At 37.3% G+C, this 27,298-nt stretch overlaps 1 protein-coding gene across 2 annotated transcripts in view; it reads right to left on the reverse strand.

Moving 5' to 3' along the window:
• Positions 1 to 8,914: 8,914 nt before the first annotated feature.
• LOC112046553 (KH domain-containing, RNA-binding, signal transduction-associated protein 2-like) overlaps positions 8,915 to 27,298 on the reverse strand; it is a 245,550-nt gene continuing 227,166 nt past the window's right edge. The window contains exons 7-11 of one of the 2 annotated variants that reach the window (XM_052889217.1): positions 25,946 to 26,065; positions 22,346 to 22,445; positions 21,706 to 21,816; positions 16,559 to 16,712; positions 8,915 to 15,664 (exon numbers count right to left, since the gene is read on the reverse strand). In XM_052889217.1, the coding sequence (XP_052745177.1) occupies positions 15,592 to 15,664; positions 16,559 to 16,712; positions 21,706 to 21,816; positions 22,346 to 22,445; positions 25,946 to 26,065 (558 nt within the window). In that variant the 3' untranslated portion in view covers positions 8,915 to 15,591. The remainder of the gene's footprint in view (positions 15,665 to 16,558; positions 16,713 to 21,705; positions 21,817 to 22,345; positions 22,446 to 25,945; positions 26,066 to 27,298) is intronic. The other variant, XM_052889222.1, reaches the window with a different exon arrangement.

The following is a 27,298-nucleotide window of genomic DNA, read 5'->3' on the forward strand; positions in this document are numbered from 1 at the left end:
CGCCACAAAACAAGTCCCGTAGACGCGGCGCTTATGTCTAACGGCTGTTTTCAGTAACCTATCCAAGATTAGATAGATAGATCCTCGATTATCAGTAACAGTCAAACTATATATCAGTAAATTATTGAAAAGCAGATTAGAACAAAAAAATCGATTTTCTTACGTACTTTAGTAAGCGAAATGGCGGATAGATAGGTTATTGAAAACGGCCGTTAATGGTGCTCATGGTCATTTGGTAATGGCGGTCTTATTGTCATTTGTGCAAGGCGCTGTCAATTTTAGTTCAGGTTTTAGCCGAGAGACTTATTTCGTGGCGCGGAGTCTACACTAAAACTAGGTCACATTTTCAACAACAAAGTTTCGTTTTTTATGGCTGTCTATACTGTTATGAATTCTGTGACTCAGCAGTCTTATCTATGTATATCAGGAATTATGTTCTAACAATATAAAAGTTATCGTAAACCCAATTATTATCAAGATAATACAATTCTCGAGTTCTGTTCAGCATGTTAGAATAATATTATGAGATCATAACACTACATTAGCCATCCCGAGAGCCGTAATAACTATAACGCCAAACTTTACAATCTAATAAAGTGGCGGTAACATTTTCGGCTAGTTTATATGAGTTTTATGATTGCTTTGATGATTCAAATAATATAAGATATTCCATTACAAAGTTATATGTTTAAGCGACATATTTTGGGTGTGTATACCTAAATCCTGATAATATAGAAAGCCAGCCCCTGTTGCCAAGTGGCACGGTGATTCTCTTTCTACGATCGCAAACGTTTCGAAAACTAGATAAATGTATGGGAATGACAGATCTCGATACATTTTTGTAGTTTTCGAAGCGTTTGCGGTCGTAGAAAGAGACTTGCTACTTGGCTACAGGGGCTGAGATATTCATGTTGTTTATGAAAGTTAGCTGATAGACTTTGCTACTTTCTTATACGTGAGGTACGAGTGTACGGTAGGCAAGTATGTCTTCTTTTCTTCTTTCTTCTGGGCCGTTTCCGCACTTGGCCATGTGATTGGCCGTTGTACGTGGAGGAAAGTATGTATATTCCGCTGCAAGATCGTGAGAATAATTGATGGTCAATGGCTGACTTTAAATAAAAAGGCAAGTATGTATTTAAAGTCAACCATTGACCATCAATTATTCTCACGATCTTGCAGTGGAAACGGCAGCAATGACGTTTATGATAGTTGTTTCAGAAGGTAGGCTTTAAGCAGCCAAGTATTTTTTGACATTTTTTGGAATAATATTATCATGTCCCCAGTGGACAGACGCTTAGTAGCCACATTGGAAACTATTAGTAAAAAATAAATGTAAAAACAATCGATAATAATTTCATAAAACAAAAAAGTGTGTGTCAGCTCCGATACACGAATGGAGTATACTCTTTCAGTTCGACTGTCTAAATAGGTGTATGTTGCCCCGCAGCATTCACTATGTACGTCTCAATACTAACGCCTAAAAAGTGAAAGGTGCGCAGAATAAGTTGCGCACAAAAACGATTCATAAGGAGTAAACTCCAAAATAAAAAAAACATTATAGATAACCGGTGTTTAGGGATAGTTATCTAATACAAGGACAGCCTCTATGGCCCAGTGGTTAGCATATGGTTTCCGATCACGAGGTCCTGGGTTCGAAACGGTCGGGCTATGATTTACGAACTAAACGAGGGTCTCCCTGTATGTCTTATGAGATGTCATACGACTTTTAGAATATATTTTAGTGTATAATGAAGGATTTAAGACCACGGGTCGGGTCTTGTCTGGTCTTATATTAAATACCTGCAGCTAACCGCTATTACTATATTTTGACGTAGTTTTTATGAAATATCTCGGTGTTTGTGGTTGCTATGTGGAACGTAAACCATGACGTCTTATATGCCAAATGGGATTTTTCTATAGGTTACCAGTTGGTCTATTAAGTATCTCATTTTCGTGTTTGTGATCATTTAACATAATTATTTCAACTAAATTACCTGGACTACATCATTCTAAATTAAGTGGCAGTAATTTTTTGTTTTTACGATAATGTTACTTCCTTATTATTTCAACGAAGTTACGTAAATACCAGTTTTTCATTAGGTAAAATAAAGTCAAGTAAATGAGTATACTAGTGCCTCTTTATGTATAATGTATGATGTGAAATTTCGTTGAAAATACAATGTTAGATGATTGCAAACAAGAAAATAAGATAAAAAACGATGTAGTGACTGATTTTTTGAGTGGTACACCGAGATATATAGTGACGTGGTGACCAACGACATTTTATAATCATTAGTGGTTAAGGTAGACTTCCGTCTTCCGTTCTTGGCGACCGCGACCTGCGATCGCGACCAGGTCGCACGAGCCACTGAATTTATATGGAGCACTAAACAAAGGCGGTTTCGCGACGCGGTCGCCAAGATGGGAATGCTACCTTAACGTTAAAAATGACGTCACTTTTAGAACTGAACAGTGAAACGTTCGCTCACTGTTATTGTATTTCCGTTGATTTTACCCACCTTTTAATAACTTAAATGTAAATATCGCAGTCTACGCCTACTTGTCAACAAATAAATAACAATTTGTACCGAACAGCATTCGCTTTTACATTGTACACAAACTACTGTCGAGTTACAAGCGGGTGTAGCTACAGCCCGCCGGCCATTCGTGTATTCAATTAAACTGCAGTGCCTGTATGCGTACATTCACTAATTATGCATCAAAAAAGGAGTATGTTCATAGCGTAAAAACATTGCTTCATCATTATAAACCTATTACTGCTTGCTGACGCCTGCAACTTCGTACGAGTAGAAATCCTATGAGAACCATGGATTTCCTGGGATAAAATAACGCCTAAAGGCCTAAAATGTTAATCCAGGGTATATTCTAAACAGGTTTAAAATTTCAGCCAAATCGGTTCCGCAAGTGCTGCGTGAAAGAGTAACAATCATGATTTTTTTTTAATTATTGTAGGAATGCATTCCTAAGTCTTTTGATAAGATCCGGTATTTGTAGAACCACGCTGCTCTAAAGTGGGTTGGCGGGCTTAAAATAGTTTTTTTTTACAAATTTATACTGATCTCTATCAGATGCTATTGATAAAATGCACTCCGTGGCATGTAGTTCCCATCTTGCACCAAAATAAGCGACACTATCTTGGTAGAGAGCAAAACCCTGCGAGATATACAACTATAGTCTGTCGAGTTCGTTGATGACACTCCCATGATATGCGGGCGACGAGGGGAAAGACTGCGCGGGTGTGACATCGTGCGTGCGGGGAAGTGCGGTGCATCAGTCGTGGGTTTTTCATTCATCGCTACACGCCCCCCCGGCCCGCGTGGCCCATCGGGAGAGTTACGAACGAAGTTGCCAAGCTATACGAAAACGGGAACTATCCGGATGAAATCGCGGGACGTCTGCTATTAGTAGAATAAGTTTGTTTCTGACTGTACCGATGTAGTATCACTTTCGGGGATGTAAAAACTTACAATCCTAAGTAAATCCTGACAGTCTTCTAAAATTTCTGATATTAATGTTATTCTAGTTATGTCTTTCTGTCGGGGTTTTCAAAATATCTCATTATAACTTATTGTATCTAATCTATCGTTTCTCAACCTGTGGTCCGCACTGGGGGACCACTGGGGGTCCGCGAGTATATGTGTGGGGGTCCGCGGTGTAGTCTCTGGGCCATACATAATTGCTAATGTCTCGTATTTGAATTATTTGAATAGTGACAGGGTCTGACCTTACAACACGGATCTTACTGCTTACTTCAACTTCATATATTTCATAGTAAACGGTTATAAGCACCTATTTTGTATCTGTAATAACTAAAATAAATACCTAATCGGATTTTTTTACTGTTTATTTTAAGGGGGTCCGTGAAAACTGTGCTTGATTTCCTAGGGGTCCGTGGCTGAAAAGAGTTGTGAAACGCTCTATGTAATCTATTAAACTTGTAAATCTGTCAAAGTGTTGAATCGAAATATTGTTAAACTCACAACTTCTGTAAATGAGTCTGATCTTTGCAGAAAATATTAATTTAATTTAATTTAATTTAATACTCTTTATTTGTACACCACAAAAAATAAAAGAAAACGTAAAAAGTAGTAAAAAAGTAGTATACAAAAGGCGGCTTATCGCTTAGTAGCGATCTCTTCCAGGCAACCTTAGGCTTAGGAACTTATTAGGACAACTGTAGGTGGTGTGTACGTAATAATAATGTACATTATACATACATACAAATAACTACACACTAATACATAAACCATAATACACAAATTATATAATAATTATAAATATCATAAAATAAACTAATATATATAATTTTGATCATTATAATATATCATCAAAATATGTAGTAAATGCATTTCTCACTGTACGACCTACACGTATTATCGTGTACACGAGAGTTTAATACCCCAAGCACGAGTTGTGCGACGTGTGGAGATAGCAGACGGAAGTGAGATTCCGCCGCGGACGCCGGACGTGTGCCGGGGGGCTCGTGACGGGGGACCTTATCGCGAGGGGACTAATTACACGGTAATGCAGGTTGAGATACACTACATTGTGATATTCGTGTTAGTTTATATTAGTTTGTTAAAAGTGTTTAAACTTGCTTTATATAAATTTCAGCGCTGCAGATGATGATGTTGTTTTTTTTTTGTGGTTAAATTTCAGCGCTGCATATTATGATGCAGATCTTTTGTTTAATAGCTAACGTATTCGAGATGATGCTATTCGCGACGAAGACCCAATAAGCGAGTCCGAAGGTATCGGTGTTTATCTGTTACAATGGAAAGAATTTCTGATATAAATGTCGTTATTCTAGTCATGTCTCTCTATCGAGATTTTCAAAATTTCTCATTATTATAAGTATATGACAAAGTTTTGAATCGAAATTTTCATGTGTCACATTCACATGTGTGCCGGGGGCGCTACGGTGACGGCGGACCTTATCGCACGAGGGGACTAATTACACGGTAATGCAGGTTGAGATACACTACATTGTGACATTCGTGTGAGTTTATATTAGTTTGTTGATAGCGTTTAAACTTGCTTTATATAAATTTCAGCGCTGCAGATGATGATGTATTTTTTTTTGTTTAAAAGCTAACGTATTTGAGATGATGCTATTCGCGACGAATACCCAATAAGCGAGTCCGATGGTATCGGTGTTTTTAGTTACAATGGAAACAATTTCTGATATGTCGTTATTCTAGTTATGTCTCTCTGTCGAGATTTTCAAAATTTCTCATTAAAATTTATTATAAATATATTATAAATCTGACAAAGCGTTAAATCGAAATTTTCATGTGCCACATTCACATGTGTGCCGGGGGGCTAGTGACGGGGGACCTTATTGCGAGGGGACTAATTACACGGTAATGCAGGTTGAGATACCCTACATTGTGACATTCGTGTTAGTTTATATTAGTTTGTGAAAAGCGTTTAAACTTGCTTTACATAAATTTCAGCGCTGCAGATGATGATGTTGTTTTTTTTTGTGGTTAAATTTCAGCGCTGCATATTATGATGCAGATCTTTTGTTTAATAGCTAACGATGCTATTCGCGACGAAGACCCAATAAGTGAGTCCTAAGGTATCGGTGTTTATCTGTTACAATGGAAAGAATTTCTGATATAAATGTCGTTATTCTAGTTATGTATCTCTGTGGAGATTTTCAAAATTTCTCATTAAAGTTTATTATAAATATGTTATAAATCTCACAAAGCGTTGAATCGAAATTTTCATGTGTCACATTCACATGTGTGCCGGGGGCGCTACGGTGACGGAGGACCTTATCGCGAGGGGACTAATTACACGGTAATGCAGGTTGAGATACACTAAATTGTGTCATTCGTGTTAGTTTATACTAGTTTGTTGAAAGTGTTTAAACTTGCTTTATTTTAATTTCAGCGCTGCAGATGATGTGGTTTTTTTTAAAAACTAACGTATTCATGATAATGCTATTCGAGACGAAGAACCAATAAACGAATCTGAATGTATCGGTGTTTTTCAGTTACAATGGAAAGAATTTCTGATATAAATGTCGTCGTCTAGTCAAGTACCTATAAATGTGTCTCTCAGTCGAGATTTTCCAAATTTCTCATTAAAATTTATTATAAATATATTATAAATCTGACAAAGCGTTGAATCGAAATTTTCATGTGTCACATTCACATGTGTGACGGGGGCGCTACGGTGACGGAGGACCTTATCGCGAGGGGACTAATTACACGGTAATGCAGGTTACAGATACATCACACTGTGATATTCGTGTTAGTTTATATTAGTTGGTTAAAAGCGTTTAAACTAGATTGAGAGCTTGAAAAAAAAGAGTAAATATGTTTTGTTTTTCAAAGCTGGAGAAAAATAGAGTTTAACGCTTTGATTTTACAATACTTTAACTTTTGATTTTGACAAAAACACGTTTATTTAAAGTCGGTTAAAGCAGCAGCGTAGCGGGGCTTTCGCTACTCAGGGCATACTAAACATTCGCCGCCTTCTATTTTAATTAATTTATTTATATAATTTTCATTAATTTTAAGTTAATATATTTTATCCAACGTACTCGTATCTGGTTTGCAATTTACATAGTTAAATAATTATTATTACTGAAATTCACTTGGAAACGGATTTTTAAAATTATACTTGTACTCCGCGCCACAAAACAAGTCCCGTAGACGCGGCGCTTATGTCTAACGGCTGTTTTCAGTAACCTATCCAAGATTAGATAGATAGATCCTCGATTATCAGTAACAGTCAAACTATATATCAGTAAATTATTGAAAAGCAGATTAGAACAAAAAAATCGATTTTCTTACGTACTTTAGTAAGCGAAATGGCGGATAGATAGGTTATTGAAAACGGCCGTTAATGGTGCTCATGGTCATTTGGTAATGGCGGTCTTATTGTCATTTGTGCAAGGCGCTGTCAATTTTAGTTCAGGTTTTAGCCGAGAGACTTATTTCGTGGCGCGGAGTCTACACTAAAACTAGGTCACATTTTCAACAACAAAGTTTCGTTTTTTATGGCTGTCTATACTGTTATGAATTCTGTGACTCAGCAGTCTTATCTATGTATATCTGGCATTATGTTCTAACAATATAAAAGTTATCGTAAACCCAATTATTATCAAGATAATATAATTCTCGAGTTCTGTACAGCATGTTAGAATAATATTATGAGATCATAACACTACATTAGCCATCCCGAGAGCCGTAATAACTATAACGCCAAACTTTACAATCTAATAAAGTGGCGGTAACATTTTCGGCTAGTTTATATGAGTTTTATGATTGCTTTGATGATTCAAATAATATAAGATATTCCATTACAAAGTTATATGTTTAAGCGACATATTTTGGGTGTGTATACCTAAATCCTGATAATATAGAAAGCCAGCCCCTGTTGCCAAGTGGCACGGTGATTCTCTTTCTACGATCGCAAACGTTTCGAAAACTAGATAAATGTATGGGAATGACAGATCTCGATACATTTTTGTAGTTTTCGAAGCGTTTGCGGTCGTAGAAAGAGACTTGCTACTTGGCTACAGGGGCTGAGATATTCATGTTGTTTATGAAAGTTAGCTGATAGACTTTGCTACTTTCTTATACGTGAGGTACGAGTGTACGGTAGGCAAGTATGTCTTCTTTTCTTCTTTCTTCTGGGCCGTTTCCGCACTTGGCCATGTGATTGGCCGTTGTACGTGGAGGAAAGTATGTATATTCCGCTGCAAGATCGTGAGAATAATTGATGGTCAATGGCTGACTTTAAATAAAAAGGCAAGTATGTATTTAAAGTCAACCATTGACCATCAATTATTCTCACGATCTTGCAGTGGAAACGGCAGCAATGACGTTTATGATAGTTGTTTCAGAAGGTAGGCTTTAAGCAGCCAAGTATTTTTTGACATTTTTTGGAATAATATTATCATGTCCCCAGTGGACAGACGCTTAGTAGCCACATTGGAAACTATTAGTAAAAAATAAATGTAAAAACAATCGATAATAATTTCATAAAACAAAAAAGTGTGTGTCAGCTCCGATACACGAATGGAGTATACTCTTTCAGTTCGACTGTCTAAATAGGTGTATGTTGCCCCGCAGCATTCACTATGTACGTCTCAATACTAACGCCTAAAAAGTGAAAGGTGCGCAGAATAAGTTGCGCACAAAAACGATTCATAAGGAGTAAACTCCAAAATAAAAAAAACATTATAGATAACCGGTGTTTAGGGATAGTTATCTAATACAAGGACAGCCTCTATGGCCCAGTGGTTAGCATATGGTTTCCGATCACGAGGTCCTGGGTTCGAAACGGTCGGGCTATGAGATACTGAGTTTTTCTTTCTTCTAAAAAAATTTCAATTAAAATTCTCAGCCCGAAATTAGGGAAAAAGGGAAGAGAAATTGATGCACCCCCGTACCTTGGAGAGCATATTAGTCCTCGATCCCGGTCATTATCGATAATTAATTTAAGATTATCATCCTAAGACAGCCTCTGTGGCGCAGTGGTATGCGCGGTGAATTTACAAGACGGAGGTCCTGGGTTCGATCCTCGGCTGGACCGATTGAGGTTTACTTAATTGGCCCAGATCTGGTTAGTGGGAGGTTAGTTACAACCCTACCGGCAATTTAGAGTTACGTAGAAACCGAAAGGGTTGTAGATTTTCATCTCCTAACAAGTTAGCCCGCTTCCATCTTAGATTGCATCATCATTTACCATCAGGCGAGATTGTCAAGAGCTAACTTGTAAAGAATAAAAATAATGCCCTCCAATCTCTATTGGAGCAACCTGGTGGGTCTAAGCTCCATATCCAGCTCTACAAGCCTGGAGTAAACCATTAACATACTTAGGTTAATAATGACAATGATTATATTAGCTGAGGATAAAATAAAAGTACACAATGTCTAATCGATCTGTTTATTTTCATTAATATATCAGTGCATATACGCCTTACAGTTAACGTACAAAATAATGGTTGGCATGACATAATATATCTAGATCAAAGATACAAAGAAAATTTAACTCCAAAAAGTTAGGTCTTTACTTTAAATAAAGAATACATAGACGATACCAATGCGTCTAGTCTTATCCTGATTGATCGGACGCATAGTGAAAAACTGAACACAAATTGGACGCGTAATGTTTCGTTCACGACCCCTTATGCTAGCCACCAAACATCCAATAAGTTCACGTGCCTGTAGCGCTAACAGCACGACATACGATAAAACTGATCGGATGTCCTGCTGTTAGCGCTGCACGTGAACTAATTGGATGATGAGTGGCTAGCATTATGTCTTTAATCCAGCGAAGAAGAAGAAGTCAGCGAAGAAGTGACAAAAAATTACAATAAACAAACACTGATTTTTTTTACTTGTGACATAGTGGATAAATCAGAAACCATTAAAACAACTCATAGTATAATTGATCTGTTTTGCAGGTATTATATAGTAATTAATAATATTTAGCGTCACACACACGTACACAATTTGATGATTTTTCCATGATTACGCTAATCATAATTAAACATAATAAAATAGCGTAACAACTACCGCCTATTAATCTACATGTGACTTCAGTTTGTTGGGTGTATCAGTAATTTGTAGAGATTAAATGTAGGTACCTACTTGAAGATCGACTAGAAACTATCAAAGTACGTCTTTGACAGTTTCTAGTCGATCTATTTTTTCTATCAATGCGGATTGGCAGACTGCACACACGCAGAGAATTAAGAAAATTCTCTGGTATGCAGGTTTCCTCACGATGTTTTCCTGAAAAATGCACACAACTGAAATATTGGAGGTGCATGCCCCGGACCGGATTCGAACCCACACCATCCGGAATCTGGGGCAGAGGTGATATCCACTGGGCTAACATGAATATGTCCACTCTTTCTGATTATCCAATACATGTCCCAAGTTAAGAAAAATCATTTTACACATGAATCATTTTTTATGAACACTGTTCGACTTGTAATCGTATTTTATTCGTAAATATATAATTTCGCAAAAAAAAAACAATAATTACTTGAGGATTTGTTTTACGAAAAATAAATAAAGTTACAAGATCACAAGCGTATAACTAGTAAAAAAGAAATATTTCTTTTTTTTTATAGGTAATCTCTGTCAAAACTATTTAGGGGTTGTTTACACACACAGTTGGTCAGATTTTGTTCAGTATGTGAAGATTTAGGGCCTACGTAAACTAGACAATTTCTATTGAAACTACACACATTCAATTATTTTTATTTTTGATCTTTCTTTTGATATTTTTTAATTAAAATTTTTCTAACTAATATATCACAAAACACAGACGAGGTTCAAGCAAATACTTTTTATTTAATGAATGATATTATTATAATATTTATTTGTTAGTTAATATTAATAAAATTTTATAAATATAAGAATCTTAATTTATGCGAAAATTTTACTATAGGTAATGTTAAATTTATTAGAACAAACTTATTAACTGTATACATATAGAAGATTTATTCCCAATCTTACCACATTGCAGAACTAAATAATATATTTTTTTATTATATGATCAATATTCTATTATTCGGTCGAAATAAATTTCAGTACGACAATAGTTTTATTTTTCAGCCATTTTGAATATGACCATTGAAAATACAAATAATTTATTTACTTTGCTATTACTATATTTTCTTAATGAAGTTCTGAATAATATGCCTGTTTCGATTCAATATTCAAAATATTAAGTTTTATGATTCGCTTCAGTACAGTGTAATAATAGTGCTTAGGAAAAGAAGCCATAAATAATGCCAGAATTAAAATCGGACGTCTTTAAATTAAACAAAAAAAAACATAAATTTCTTATCCACCTGACGCAGTCGGGTAAAAGATTTGGTTTCACAAATAGTAGATTGACAAGGGGCTAAAAAGATCCATTATATACGAGGTATTTTTAGGGCCCGAGACGTAAGGCGAGGGCCGCCTAAATAGTAATCGAGTTTATAATGGGTTTAGCCCTACGTGTTACTCTGCTTTTCACTACGATTGCGAGAAAATAAAATTGTTTAGTACAATATTCAATGATTTAATTTAATTTTCAATTAAAATAAATCATTGAATATTGTACTAAACAATTTTATTTACAAAGTCTACAATTTTGGATATTAAGGGAGATGCTTTTACCCAGTAACATAATTTTCGACTACTGTGAAGATAAATAATGAGTATGTGAGGTAAACGTGGGAGATAATAGTTTAAAAAACTCCTTTCGTTAGTGAATCCATTCGTAGTTGTTTTCTCCACTTATTAATTTTTTCGTAGGTAAGTATTTAAGTAAATGCATCTCGACTTTGATGGTAACATATTGAAAATTTCATCCATCTCCAAATTAGGATCACCATCATCACTAGATGAAGACAACAATAACAATTATTGTTGAAAAATATGTAAGTTACGGTCACAAATTTACAATGAATTTCTGAAAAAAATCAAGAATGTATTATTCACGCCAATTGTTTTTTAAATTCTCGCTTTTTAATTTTATTTTTTTCACATGAGAAAAAGGCAAAGGTATTAAACCGTAAAGGATATCCCATGTCTTCAAATTTCGCTCTATTCGTAACTCAATAAAAATTAAATAAAAAAATGAACGCATTCCACAGACAAGAACACTGCATTTCATTCCAATTTAAAGTTTTTTATTTATTTTTCAAACAATCAGGGTCTTAACTATAATGATTCTATTTTCGAATAAAACCTCCTCCGTTTTATAGTAGGCTAGTACTTGGCTAGTACTCGTAACAGACAAGGATTAAAAAAAAACAAAATTACTTTAGCCCCTAGAGGCTGAAACGTTTGTTTAGCCCCGCTGTGGAGTGGTAATATGACAGTGTTTTTGAGCAAGAGTAGTGAAAATGTTATTTATACCTACCTTAGTTACTGAAGCAATAAAAAGTATTATTTTCATTTGATTCTTAGTTACATATTTTCATACCTACTATAGACTACGATCAAATTTCCAGTTGATAGAGCGTCAAACTTCATTAAAACATACAAATAGATTTTGGAATATGGTAAGATCAGGTTTCAATTTATTTTTTAATAATTACATTCCTTACAATATTACACTTATTTCAATTTATTCTTATATAATTATAATCTATTCGTTTAACAAATTTTTATGTTTGTATTCAGTATGCGCTTGATTAACGGGTATCCATAAACAACACAAAATAAAAAAAAAAAACATAACCCTTCTTGCAGTTGTGAAAAAAGAAAAGAAAACCATAAAATACATAAATAAACGGCCACATACTTTTAATCCCGACTTATGAGTTGAATTATATTGTTTAAGATTGGAACTGAAATTATTTTGAAAGGTTTTTATTCTATAAATTATGGTAAAAATATTTCTCAAGGGATAGCTTCTTTGAGAAAAAACAAAGTGATTAAACAATATTGTTGGTTTAGAGTAAACTTTTTCTCTTTACGGTCAACCTGCTCTTTCAATATGTACTAAACAGTATTTTTTTTGCTAAAAATATAAATGATTTAGAACATAATAAGTAGTGTGTCCACCACCTTAAAAGCTCCTATTAAAAGACTTTTCTGCGTGGTCATTTAATAGTGAAACATATTATGAGTGACTGGATTTTTTCGAAAATAAATAAACTTTAGCAAAAGGGATTTTAAAACGAAATAACGTCAGGTTGGTCGTGGATTGCTAATAAATTAGTTCACTGACAATATGTTCATTCAATTAATTCGTTCTTTCATTCATTTGTGTCCCTTTAAAGGTACATATATAATAATCTATATTTGTAAATTCTTAAAAGGATTTTAATATTTTTTAGTAATCGATTTATTTTAGTTTTATGTACTTGATTAGATAAAAAAATTAAATATTTTCTGAACTGTGAAATGGCCGAAAGCCTTAGGTTATTATAGATAACTCTATGGTATTATCCGTGCAAGTGTTTCATATTAAATTTTTATTTTATTAACGGATTAGTTTTGAATAAAATGTGCTCGGCGTGCATTATATTACCTATATTAATTAATTTATTTATAAATTACATTTAAAATATCTTTAAATTATCAATACATTATTAATTTAATATGAACTATAATTTTATTATAATTTCGCTAAGATATATTTTTCGTCTGTAACATTTTATCCTAAATTTATTATTATTTATTAATAAACAATAATAATATAGTATATTCAAAAATATTGATTATTATTTATTGATAAGTAATAATCATGATACCATATAATTATATTGTATTATTATTTACAACTATTTCACTAGAAGGCGTAGGATTAAAAAACACCGTGGTCCTTTATTTTCTAAGTAAAAGCTTAAAATTACTGGGGTTTATCAAAAATTGACGGAATTGAAATAAAAAGACAATGCACCAAAAATCAATAAAAAAAATATTTGACATGGCTCTGCTTCGAAATTTTTTTATTGTAGAATAAGGAGGTATAATGAGGAGGGTGAATAATATGATTTAATCTTATACCTACCAAATAGTTAGGTATACAAAAATCATTAAAATCGTTCGAGCCGCTTCGGAAGAGTGCGTCCACAAAAACCGTGACACGATATTTTTATTAATGACCAACGATTTTGTACTATTAGACACTACACAATCACCGCAAAAAGTGAATTAATAGATGGTATTCTACTTATTGGCCTGTAGCTATATAGCTTGTTGATTCTCTTTCTACTAACTCTAACGCTTCCAAAACTCAAAATCAAAATTTATATATTTCAAGTAGGCTCAGTTTACAAGCACTTTTGACACGTTAGTTGACTATTTGTAAATATTCTACCACCTTCGGAAGGCTGGTTCTGCTGAGAAGAAACCGGCAAGAAACTCAACAGTTGCTATTTTAAAAAAAATAACCTAACTAAATATATAAGGGAATGACAGTGAATCGATAACTTGATCATGTAACCTGTCGATATCACATGTCATTCGCATACATTTTTAAATTTCGAAATGTTTGCGATTATAGAAAGAGAATCGTCATGCCATAAGCCACTAACAGGTAGACCATCAACTTGGTCGGTCAATTACCTATTATGGACCATAAAAGACAAAGTTTATAAATAGTTAGTTACTCCGCTGAGCGCACACATGCAAATAACTTTCGCTGTTTATATTCAACTAAATGAAATTAAGACAATTAGTCACCTTTTTTCACCTTAGTTTTGACGCGCTTGTGACATGTCTAATAGTATAAAATCTTTGTAAATGACATAAATATTGTGCTATTAATTTTTTGCCAAGGTCGCTTTTTTATTAAGATATTCTATTGAAGCGTGCCAAGGGTAATTTAGATGTCTGGATCGTTTTTTAAGCATTTTCTCAGTCGGTTAATCGAAAATCAATGCCCGATTACGGCTTTTGCTTGAGTGGCCTTATCTGTATTGTGACATTTGCGGCCTATCTCAACCTATCTAGGGATGGAGAAAAAACAGCATCTATATACTTGTAAAGTTTTTTTACATTATATAGGCGAGCGCTTATGCCTGACAGTAAGCGATGACACAGCCTATGGTGAACGCGCTTGGTTAAAAGATGCCTATTCACTCTTGACTTGATATACCCATGTTGCAGGTGGTCGGGGAAATGGAAGCTGGAAGGGCATTCCATAATTTCGCAGCCAGGATCAGGAACGAAGAACCGAAACGGTTCGTACGCGTCCAGGGGACATCAACTGCGTATGGATGCAGACCTCTGCGAAGCCTGGCAGTTCTATTGTAAAAAGGTGAACTAGATCAAAAAGATTCTGGGCGCACTCTCCGATATAAAACCTACAGGAAACTGACAAAACCAAAACCAACAGAAGTTAACGCGTTAACAAATAAAAAATATCGGAGGATAGATATCAGAGAAAAATAAAATATTCCTACAAAATATTCAAAAAAAAAAAAAAATACTAATGGTTTAAGTAGGTACTATTTACAATACAGTTTTAACTAAATAATAATTTACTATACTAATTCTATGCAAGAAAAAATACTTTGCAATAATACGCAATTATAAAAAAACTCAACACCTACAATGACAAATACATTACCTAATTTACGAAAGCCAGCCATGGATAAAAATACTAAATCATAATATTATGTATTTATTTTTATTACGGTCGTCTACACATTCAAGCACTGCTATTGTGTCCAGTCAATCTATTTCGGGTAGTCTGTGTAATTTTAATGATGTGGTTTATGATACACTTGGTACCCCTTGGTGTGTAAATCTGTCTGTGTCCGTAAGTCTGCAGTAATAAAGCATACAAAAACAGCAAAACAGACTTTTCGAAATAGATTGATGACTACAGTATCCATGGAAGCATATTATGCTTTCACTCACTCTCGGCGATATCTTGCGTTCCTTTATTATAGACCATACAGAATCAAAACGTGCGTTGAAGTTTCAGATAAAAATAACATTATCTAGACTAGACAATAAAGTACAATGACATAGGTTTATGCGGATTCTCGCAAAGTAATTTTCTTCTTTGCATATCAAGTTAGGTAAAGTAATTTTCGCATCTATAAATAATTCATTTCATTTAATATTTGACTAGATCATTTCATTATGCTAAGTTGATATTGACGCCCACTCCGGTCACGAAGTCATCTCTTATAAGTGGAAAGAGTGCTGTGTGCCTGAAATAGAAGAAATCAAAAATTAAATCAAATAAAATGACAATTGCATAAATATGTCAGGTATTGCGTATATAATCTACGTTCTCTTAACGAAATGGTGCGTTTAGTTGACGACATGCTGGCGCGCGCGCTGACCAGCATCATCATGACGGCGCGTTCGAGCGACGTCATGACAGCGCGCGCGGGCCAGCAGCGTCATGACGGCGCGCTTACACAGCGACATGGAGGCACGCGCGCTCGCTCGCGCTGAGCGGTCACAATGCGCGCACGTATACCACAGGCAGTGGTAACTCACTCGTGCGGCGCGTGCTTGTGCGTGGCGGCGCGCGCGCGGGCACGCAGCGTCATGACGGCGCGCTTACACAGCGACATGGAGGCACGCGCGCACGTATAGCAACAGGCAGTAGTAACTCACTCGTGCGGCGCGAGCCACTGCGGCGCGTGCTTGTGCGTGGCGGCGCGCGCGCGGGCCAGCAACGTCATGACGGCGCGCTTACACAGCGACATGGAGGCACGCGCGCTCGCTCGCGCTGAGCGGTCACATTGCGCGCACGTATAGCAACAGGCAGTGGTAACTCACTCGTGCGGCGCGTGCTTGTGCGTGGCGGCGCGCGCGCGGGCACGCAGCGACATGACGGCGCGCTTACACAGCGACATGGAGGCACGCGCGCTCGCTCGCGCTGAGCGCTACAATGCGCGCACGTATAGCAACAGGCAGTAGTAACTCACTTGTGCGGCGCGAGCCACTGCGGCGCGTGCTTGTGCGTGGCGGCGCGCGCGCGGGCCAGCAACGTCATGACGGCGCGCTTACACAGCGACATGGAGGCACGCGCGCTCGCTCGCGCTGAGCGGTCACATTGCGCGCACGTATAGCAACAGGCAGTGGTAACTCACTCGTGCGGCGCGGGCCACTGCGGCGCGTGCTTGTGCGTGGCGGCGCGCGCGCGGGCCAGCAGCGTCATGACGGCGCGCTTAGTCGGCGACATGGCGGCGCGCGCGCCCAGCAGCGGCCGCTTGCGCCCGCTCGCGCCAGCCGCCCCAGCCGCACCTGCGGCGTCACATACGTCAGACACAGCATGTAGTGTAACTCACCATTGACTCCATTTACAAATTAAATATCATAATACATATATTTTAGACTACAAGCCCTTGAACAAAAATTACCTGTGAAATGAACCAACACGAATAACGCTTAGAAGGCTGTTACTATATCAAAAATTAACTCTGAACACTATGCCGTCATTTCTGAGCGGTAGGCCGCTGTGTAGGAAATGGTTCATTTCACATGTAATTTTTGTTCAAGGGCTTGTAGTCTATTTGTAGGTCTGTCAACGCTAAATGTTGCTAGTTGTATTAGCACATAAAAATACTTTTGAGCTATATTGTATTTGGTGTATCTTACGACACATTTGTCTATGTCCACACGACACTGTAGGTACCTACTTAACATATTGCATAGCGAAAAAACGACAACAAGTTCCAGCTTCCAAGTTTGTAAGAGATGAGAAAACGGGTAAACTACCCTATGCCTTCACAAGAGAACTATTCAACTTTTAGATTGCCGGATATTACAACACCATTCCCCGGTCCATCTCTATTTTCCTAACCGGCAGAGTTCCCATAAAGGCAGTTATGACGTCATAAATCCACAAAACAAAGGACTATCGCCATTAGTCGGAGGCGGGCGCAGACAAACGTTTCGTGTATTTCATTTACGCGATGGAAATAATGCGTCAGGAATCACGATATCTGCGAAATATCGCCACAACAAAGCTCTTGGTGCTACATCCAGAGAACTTAGTCTGTAGTTGAAGGTATAAGGTGCGAGCGGATCAATCCGGTATTTCTAAATATTTAGGGAACCACGAATACTGTAGTCTCCTATGTTAACAATTTACCGCCAGCTTCTTTGAATTGTTATTATTATTATTTTGAAATCTGATAATGTTGGTGTTCTCAGTGACAGTTTCAAATCAAAAATTAAAAATAAATTACCGATCCAAGTCATTAGTCGAGCAAGTCAAACCCATTCTACGGACGTAGGTACTCGTAAATAGCTTAGTAGATGAAAATTTGGGAATGTTTTAGTTTAATTATTAACCGACATCAAAATAAATTCAGTATGCTTAGTTGACAAGCAATTTTGAAACGTCAGGTTATGGTATTATATAGTAATACATAAAGTAAATATATCAGACGAGGATTCTACATACAATAGGTATATGTATGTATGCGTTTCATTTTTAGTAGCCAATACATTGGATTAAGGATGCCCCAAGACTGTGATGGACCTGCCAATGCATAACCTATGCATTGGCAGGTCCATCACAACAACCTATGCATTGTAAACAAAGTGTTACATTACTTGTTCGAGGTTACTACACTATCGATGAGTTCCTTAAAGATAAAAGCGTTTGGAGGCCATTGGATCAGCTTCCACCTTCTCACAGGAAGTGAAACTATAAGAAATTGTAATTTTGTCATCAATTGTAAATTATAATATTGTATGATTTTTTTAAAAAGAGCAAATGTTGAGTTTCTTGTCGGTTTCTTCTCAGCAGAACCAGCCTTCCGAACCTAACTGACGTGTCAAAAGTGCTAATAAACTGAGCCTACTTGAAATAAATGATTTTTGATTTTGATTTTGAAACTCAGAGTTAACATCTTGTACCACAATCTATTTTCTCATAACACAAGGGCTCTTTTTACCGTTTACCGGATTCGCAACAATCTCTCAGCTCCCTGCAAAAGGGCCGGCGCTCAGAGACGTTTAATTAAATCAGGAACGCGGAGCCAAGTGAACCAGTCAAGCGATTTTGATACCATTGAAACGATAGCGGTTTACGTCCAAAACAAACAAGGTGGAGAGCTAGAGGCAGGTTTCGTCCTTTGGATTGTCGGGTAGACAACAGTCTAAAATTTTTATATTAATGTCTTAAATAATCTTTCAGATTCCGTACCTACTCATCGTACATGAGTTTTTTTTTAATTAAATGTATAGCTTATAGAAAAGTTTTTAATATAGTGTTCATTTTTATAAATATAATACAAAAGTTTGGAATTAAAATGTTGTCTATATAAATAAAAATGGATTTACAAAATGTATGTAACCGCACGACTGCACCAATTTAGATGATTCTCGGTTTTATGTACTCACTAGCTGACGTCGCGTCTCACTCACATAGTTTCCGTTCCCGTAGGAATACGGGGATAATATACATATAGCCTAAAGCCTTCTTCGATAAATGGGCTTTCTAAGACTGAAATAATTTTTCAAATCGGATTAGTTGTTCGTAAGATTAGCGCGTTCAAACAAAAAACGAACTTTATAATATTAGTATAGATTCGTTATTGTTAGGACAAGATTTGTATAATATAAAAATTACAAATTAATATAAAATCTAAAAACAACACTTTACTCCCGTACAAACGATTCGTAATAACACTTAAAAGAGGGGTAGGGTAGGGTAGGTTTTTTAGGGTAACGGTAGGGTAGGGGAATTGTTGCGTAGGGGTAGGGTAGGGGTAGGGAAGAAGTGCACATAATCAAGTCAAAGCGAAGAATGAATGATATATGACTGGGTAGTTATAAATAACATAAACAAAAAAATACCCTGGCTTTTGTGCCTAATTGAAATAATGAACTTTGATATTGACAAATGGAAAAAATGGCGCTATTAAAGAATCACTTACAGTACGTCCGTCTGTCTATCTGCTATCTATCAAGAGTTTACCTTTAATTCGGGAAAACATGATGGTATCGACGCTTGGTCATAGTAATCGTTAACTTACTAAGCAAATAAGCAGATAGTTACTTTAAACATGGTCACCAATGTAAGGTTTGTTTACTTGTAAACTTACACTAGGCAGTTGGGCACCGCTCTTCAGTTGGAACGTTTCAAAGCGGATTGCGGTGAGCATTAGGCACAAGTTGGATGGGCAAAGGGAAACCATTTCAAATATTTGGGGGATTGCGAACAATTTTCATCTAAAACCGCGAACGTTTTGAATTTATTATGACCGCTATGATGACGCGCTTTTACAATTGTGACATGCGAATAGATTGGTATTTGTAAATGTTATGGAAGATTTTGTTTTTTTCAATGTCGCGGTGATGCTCAGTTATAGAGTAATAATAGAGCTTTAAACTCTACTTCTGACGGCCTCCGTAGTGCAGTGGTATGCGCGGTGGATTTACAAGACGGAGGTCCTGGGTTCAATCCCCAGCTGAGCCGATTGATGTTTTCATAATTGGTCCAGGTCTGGCTGGTGGGAGGCTTCGGCCGTGGCTAGTTACCACCTTACCGGCAAAGACGTACCACCAAGCTATTTAGCGTACCGGTACGATGCCGTGTAAAAACCGAAAGGGGTGTGGATTTTCATCCTCCTTCTACAAAAAGAGTAAAGAATAAAAAAAAACTAATGGTGATCCTATCCATAAGATAAGTTTTTCACTCACTTTTTAAAAAACCTTTTTTGCAAAATAATTAGATTTACTACCTAAGGTAAACCATACTGATATTAAAAATGTATCAAAAGTAAGTATCGATTTTGATGAATTCTTTATACCGCGAAAATATAAATAGAAAGAGTGCTTTATAATTTATTAATTTATAAAAAACGAGTCTGTTTTGCTGACGCTCCTTACCACTACAACCAAAGTCACACCGTTTTCCGAAAGTAGAATATCTATATAAATTATAATTTACACCAAAACTTGTAAATTGGTAAATTCAACCAAGAACCTATCTACGAGTATTTATATAATTAGCGTCGAGTGTTTTTACAAAGATATTAAATCATAAAGTCAACAGACTTTAAATCGACCCAACCAAATAGTTTCCCATTTAAAACTTTATAAACGTGAAGATCTTTATTGTTAATGAGGTAAGATTATTATCGGTTTTAATGACTGACTCGGAAGTAGGGTACTTCTGAGTCGGACCAAGAGTAGAGCCAAGTTAAGTCATTAGTTGTAAGTATTCAGAAACTTCGGAACTTTGATGTATGTCACTTTCACGACCGAACTTTAAGTGCTTCCGTATAAAATTTTCCCGCATTATACGGAAGTTAGTGTTTGTAATGGCGATAATGTGGAAGTTAGCTGTAAATTGATATTATTGGTTCCAGTACCTCGGACTAAGCTTTGCGAGCGTGCTATGGGCTTGAGAGTCATCCTTTCGGACCCTTGAGCTGGATTGGTTAAAGAAAATTGAATAAACAAGGAAATCCCGCTCTTACGTGGTGAACGCGCGTAGCATGTCACCAAGCATACAGCTGCAAAGGCCCAGTACTGACCTTGCATAGCGTAGAACAGGCTTGGATTGCTTGGTTGGTTGTATAAAAAAGTTCAAGATAAACATGAATGTACCAATCTGGCGTAGTGATAGCTTGTATAACGATAAACTTGACCTGGTGCAGTGCTGGATGTGTATACTGCATGTCATGCATGGATTCAGCTGGACTTTGATTAGATTGCATGGTTGGTTGGATAAGAAAGACTTACATACGTCGCGAGGGCATGCACGGCGGCGAGCTTAACCCTGCGCTGTGCTTGGTGTGTATGCTGCATGCCACTAAGCATGGACCTGCTCAGCCGGATTTTGAATCGGAAACGCGTCCAAAGGGCTTGGAACGCTTGATTGGTTATTGTAGAAAGTTCTAGATAAACATCGACGTACCCACCTTGCGTCGCTAGGGCATGCACAGCGGCGGGCTTGACTCCGCGCAGTGCTGTATGTGTATTCAGCATGCCACCAAGCATATAGGGCTGTTCAGCTGGACTTAAGCTCGTGAGAGTGAGTGACGGGCTTGGATTGCTTGGTTGTGTGAGAAAGTTCTAGATAAACATCGACGTACTGACCTTGCCTCGCAAGGGCATGCACGACGGCAAGCTTGACTCCGCGCAGTGCTGGATGTGTATTCAGCATGCCACCAAGCATATAGGGCTGCTCAGCTAGACTTTAGCGCGCGAGAGTATGTGACGGGCTTGGATTGCTTGGTTGTATGAGAAAGTTCTAGATAAACATCGACGTACCGACCTTGCGTCGCGAGGGCATGCACGGCGGCGGGCTTGACCCCGCGCAGTGCTGGGTGCGCGTGTAGCATGCCACCAAGCACGGGGCTGCTCAGACCCAGTATGTCCCCACCACCTGGTTAGTTTGTTAGTCATTGTAGTTGCACAAACAAACACACGATTTGAATAAATATATGTATGTATGTACCGTGTAGATGAAGGTAAGCCGTCGCGAAGAAAAAAAAATCATATAGCGTCCTACAAACTCCTGTTTCTCATTTAACTAGATACAGTACAACAATGAATATGAATGGATTTCAAAGGTACCCCGGCGGGAATCAGCTTGCTCTTCGCCGCTAGTATATACCAATATTGCATCTGAGTAAGTATTTACTACTATAATATAAGTCGATGATTTGTAATCACTTTGGCAACTTATAGCTCCAGGCGCAAGCATCTTGCATTGTTGAATTTTGATATGTATGCACGTAAGTAATTTGAAGTTCTTTATAAATATGTATGTTCGTAGATGGTATGGTAAGTGAGTAAATAGGACAGCAAAATTTTCAGTATTAATGAGTAATGACTATTATTTAATAATGTGACTGAAAAGCAAATCTGTGGAGGTCAATGCGATCATGGGTGATAATAATCAGTCCACTCACCCAATATGGCGTTCTGTGTGAGCAGGTGGTGCGCGGGGGGTTGTTGGATGACCCCCCCGCTGACCAGCACTCCGTGACCCGCGTGGTTTGGAGCCAGTTGCTAACAAATGACACGACAAATTAGAAGCGTCAAATTATGTATACTACTATCGTTAACAACTGAGTCTTAGGGCCATAAATCATTTCTCTATATCTATCTCGCTTGCACTTATGGGTCTTATGGAGCCGTCTAGTGAAGGGTGTAACAATGAAAGACATATTATCGATAAGTAAAGTTTATTATCGTATCTTGTTCACAAAATTAATAAAATTAACAATATTTGATTTAATATAATACATATTTCATATTATATAATTATTAACTAAATAAAATTAATCTTCATCTGAGTCTTCATCATCAGAATCTTCGTCTTCTGCCAAATTTATTATAAGCGGCGCGTGATAACGCGTGCAACGAGTAACACATGAATGTATTTATTTAATTGCAGTAAACACATTTATAGCAAAAAAAATACGCAATGCAATTACATTAGAAACCGACCAATCAGAATCGTCCAAATCATTATTGACTCATCATTAGCACGTGCGCAGGTAGCCGTTTATCGATAATTAGGGTGCGCAGGTAGGCGCGCTGCACATTCCTATCTTTTTTGACTTTTATGACCGGACGACTCAGATGATAACGCGCATACTATAGGCTGTTTTGCTTGTAATAAAGCCAGCCACTCACGAACAAGTTTATCGTTCACTTTGCAGCGCCTACTTTGCAGGGAAAAGCTGTATGTAATATGAGTGGGTATGACAACAACGGGGCGGAGATCGAACCTCTGTTATAAGTCCGGTCGCTCTAACCGTTGAGGCTTGGGTCATAAGGTCCTAGGTTCGATTCCTGGGCTGTATAATATAAAATATATATATAATATAATAAGCATCTATTAAATAATAAGGAATAATAAGCATCTCGAAGTTAACTAATTTCAACTTTAACTTCGGTCGTGTTATACGTTGCTCCCGGGCATCACCGTTAAACCTTAACACCCGTCTACAAATTTGAAGCGTGGTGGACGGCTCGAACGCCACGAGCACACTGAACACTATAGTAATAACATAACATAACTATAGAATAAAATAGTCATTGACTATATAGACTGTTATTGTGTTATTGGTATTAGACAGCCTCCGTGGCGTAATGGAATGCGTGGTGGATTTACAGGACGGAAATTTAGGGTTCGATCCCCGGCAGGGCTGATTGAGGTTTTCTTAATTGGTCCAGGTCTGGCTGGTGGGAGGCTTCATCCGTAGCTAGTTAGCACCCTACCGGCAAAGACATACCGCCAAGCGATTTAACGTTCAGGTACGATGTCGTGTAGAAACCGAAGCGAGTGTGGATTCTCATCCTCCTCCGAACAAGTTAGCCCGCTTCCATCTTGCATATCATAGATTGCATCATAACTTACCATCAGGTGAGATTGTAGTCAAGGGTTAACTTGTAAAATAAATGTGAAACTGCAGATTTTACTATTTTATAATACTCGTATTGAATATAAAATTTGTTTGTTGCAAAGTTTTCTATAACAATAAAGATGTTTTCGTCTTCTTTATAGATAGATACGCTAAATTTAGTCTAGTACTCAGTTTAAGAACGTTAAGTTTTTCCTTTTATCAAATATAAACGGTGAATGGAAAAAGTAAAAGCAGTGACGAAGGAAAATGCGAAATTCTTTTCGTGATTTTTGAATGGAGACGTAGACGGACGACATATTATGCTAAACGGTTCGTGTTTTTTGGGAGGCGTTAACATAATGCTTGACCTAGAAAGTCGTTTTTAAGATTTTTAAGAGAACCTTTCTTTTTTATTTTCTATGGTAGTCTTTTGCAAATTATTAAATTGCTTTTTTATTTTCCGGTTTCCGATTCTATTTGAGAATCCAAGAATGGATGTTCTTGGATTCTCAAATGGAATCGGAAAGATTAGATGCCTCTTCATCATGTCACTGCAGGACATAAGCCCTTTGAATAGACTTCCAGTCCTTGACTACAATCACATCAGAGGCCCTATTATGTACCATTCAAACGATGGGTCACTACACCGACTTTTGTCGTATTTTCGTTTTTCGTGATTATCCAGTATAGTTATTTCTATGAAATTACCTTGAATATGTCATTTGCCATCAAGTGGCAATGATCTTTTGTTTTACTATCGACTAACATGAATATTTCAACAAAATTACGTAAATATCAGTTTTTAGTTAAAATAACGTTACTATCCGCTAATACAACTACTAGACTAATGTTTAGGGGTTAGGCCAATAGTCCACCACGCTGGCCCAATGAGGATTGGCAGACTTCACACACGCAGAGAATTAAGAAAATTGTAATGCAGGTTTCCTTACAATACTTTTTCCTTCATCGTTTGAGACACGTGATATTTTAATTCCTTGAAATACACACAACTGAAAAGTTGGAGGTGCATGCCCCGGATCGGATGCGACCCCACATCCAGAATCGGAGACAAAGTTCATATCCACTGGGCTATCACGGCTCTCTGGATGATAGAGAGAAAATAAAAACTACTGAAAAAGACTACCTACTTAACTAAATAGTTGTTATTTCCTAATGAAAATATAAACTTAGCGAGTTAGGATAGAAAGAAACAAGAAAGACAATATCTTTATTGCTACCATTATGCCACACATCACAATTATCTTAGAATAGTAAATACCCTGCGATATGTGGCTTAACCTAGAAAAAAGTCCCAGCTCAGCATATTGCTGTATGTTACGATAAAAAGAAAGAAGAAAGACAATATCTTTATTGCTACCATTATGCCATACATCACAATTATCTTAGAATAGTAAATACCCTGCGATATGTAGCTTAACCTAGAAAAAAGTCCCAGCTCAGCATATTGCTATATGCTCCCCGTATGCGAAAAAGCATACAACGCTGATTTTTAGCTAGGACCCCGTTCTAAGTGCCACTACGAAAACAGGCAACATAAACCCCTATTTAAAGCTTTAACTACATTAAAACTTATAACTATTTAAAGTAATAATAAAAAGAAAGGAAAAAAAAAGTATATAAAATTAAAATACAACAAATCAAAATTAATTTCCAAGATTAAGTTTAATACTTAAAAAATTAAAAGGAAAATTTATATGTATAAATAAAATATGTACTTTCACATAGTTACGTTACACATCTATATATATAAAAATGAATTGCTGTTCGTTAGTCTCGCTAAAACTCGAGAACGGCTAAACGGATTTATCGTATCTTGGCCTTCAAATGTTCGTGGAGGTATAGGGGAGGTTTAAAAGGTGAGAAAAATTTGAATATTTGCCGGGAAAACCATAAAAACAACCCTTTTCTATTTCCCATACAAACGTTTAAGAGTCAAGGGGTAGGGGTAGAGTAGTGTAGAGTAGGGATAGGGAAGAAGTGCACATAAGTCAAAGCGAAGCTTGACCGGGTCCACTAGCAGTATAATAAATAAATATTTGCTATAAGAAAGAAAACTCCGCCACATGACGCTGGAATATCATACCTACGATCTGATCATCGATACCCTGAAGGCCCAAGTTCCTCAATGGCACGTACCTGATGATGAGCGAGATGTTCGGGCGGGGTGGGCGCGGGAGGGGAGAAGTCACGCGCGCCCGCGTGGCTCACGGCTAGCGGCAGAGCCTGCTGCGCTGGCGCCAACGGGGTGCTCGGCAGCTGTGGAGTTAGAGCACGTTGTAGTAAGGTAGAGCCATGCACGTGGACTTAGATTTAGCTACACGCTTGTTCATCACACTATCATAGTATCACACTATCACATCACACTTCACATCACACTAATACTATAAAGGCGAAAGTTTGTGTGTAAGTGTGAAAGTGTGTGTATGTTCGTTTCTCTTTCACGCTGCGGCTACTGAAGCGATTTGGCTGAAATTTAGAACGAAAATAGATTTTACTCTGAATTAACACATAAGCTACTTTTCATTCCGGAAAAATCCATGGTTCCCGCGGGATTTGTGAAAAACTGAATTCAAACGCGGATGAAGTCGCTGGCGTCCGATAGTTCTATAATACACAAGACTCTGCATAGCCACACATACCTCACTAGCGGACGCCCGCGGCTTTGTCCGCGAGGAAATCGATATTAACTATCAAGACTCTTTTTTTTCTAGCTGGGAAATGCGTTTACACGAAACCAGAATACCCACTAAAACCCAGCGGAGCCACCTACGACCTATTGGGATGTAAAAGGATCGAGAGATGCAGGAGGTGTGGTGGTGTCAATCCCTATTTCTATCCCTTCTATTTTTATTTTTGATGTTTTTATATATAATTCATTTAATTTTACAAAATATTACACAAAGCATGAACGATTTATATTAAAAAAAACTTTAACCCCTTTTTAACCCTTTAGGGGTAGTGGTTAAGTTAAGTCTTGGCTGAGAAACATTAGAGAGGGACCGGGATCGCGAGCGCCGCACGAAGGATAGAGACGAGTTCAAGAAACTGACTGCCAACCTTCGCTAGTCGGAGAGGCACCCTAAGAAGTAGAAGGGGTAGTGGTGGGGGTAGGGTAGGTTGGGGTAATGTAGGGTAGTGTAGGGTAGGGGTAGGGTAGGTAGGGATGAAGCTCACATAAGTCGAAGCGAAGCTTGACCGGGTCCGCTAGTAATGAAGTAAAAGTAAAATAATAATTTAACAAAAAAAATCAAGTGAGTGTTGTTTTTTATACTACAACACGTATTTTGTTAAACTAATTATTAAAATTCTCGCACGGAAGTAATTAGTGTAAATAAAAAAAAAACAAAATTATGACAGGTCTTCAATCTTAAATCCCAAAGAATAAGGAAGATGGAAACATCAGGGAAACCTTCCGGTGAGGAATAAATTAATAACCTCGGCCAAGTTAATTTATGCTAAGCATGCGTCATTAATTTGCATCTTTATTTT

Source organism: Bicyclus anynana, chromosome 2 (genome assembly GCF_947172395.1).
Source record: "Bicyclus anynana chromosome 2, ilBicAnyn1.1, whole genome shotgun sequence".
Lineage (NCBI taxonomy): Eukaryota > Metazoa > Arthropoda > Insecta > Lepidoptera > Nymphalidae > Bicyclus > Bicyclus anynana.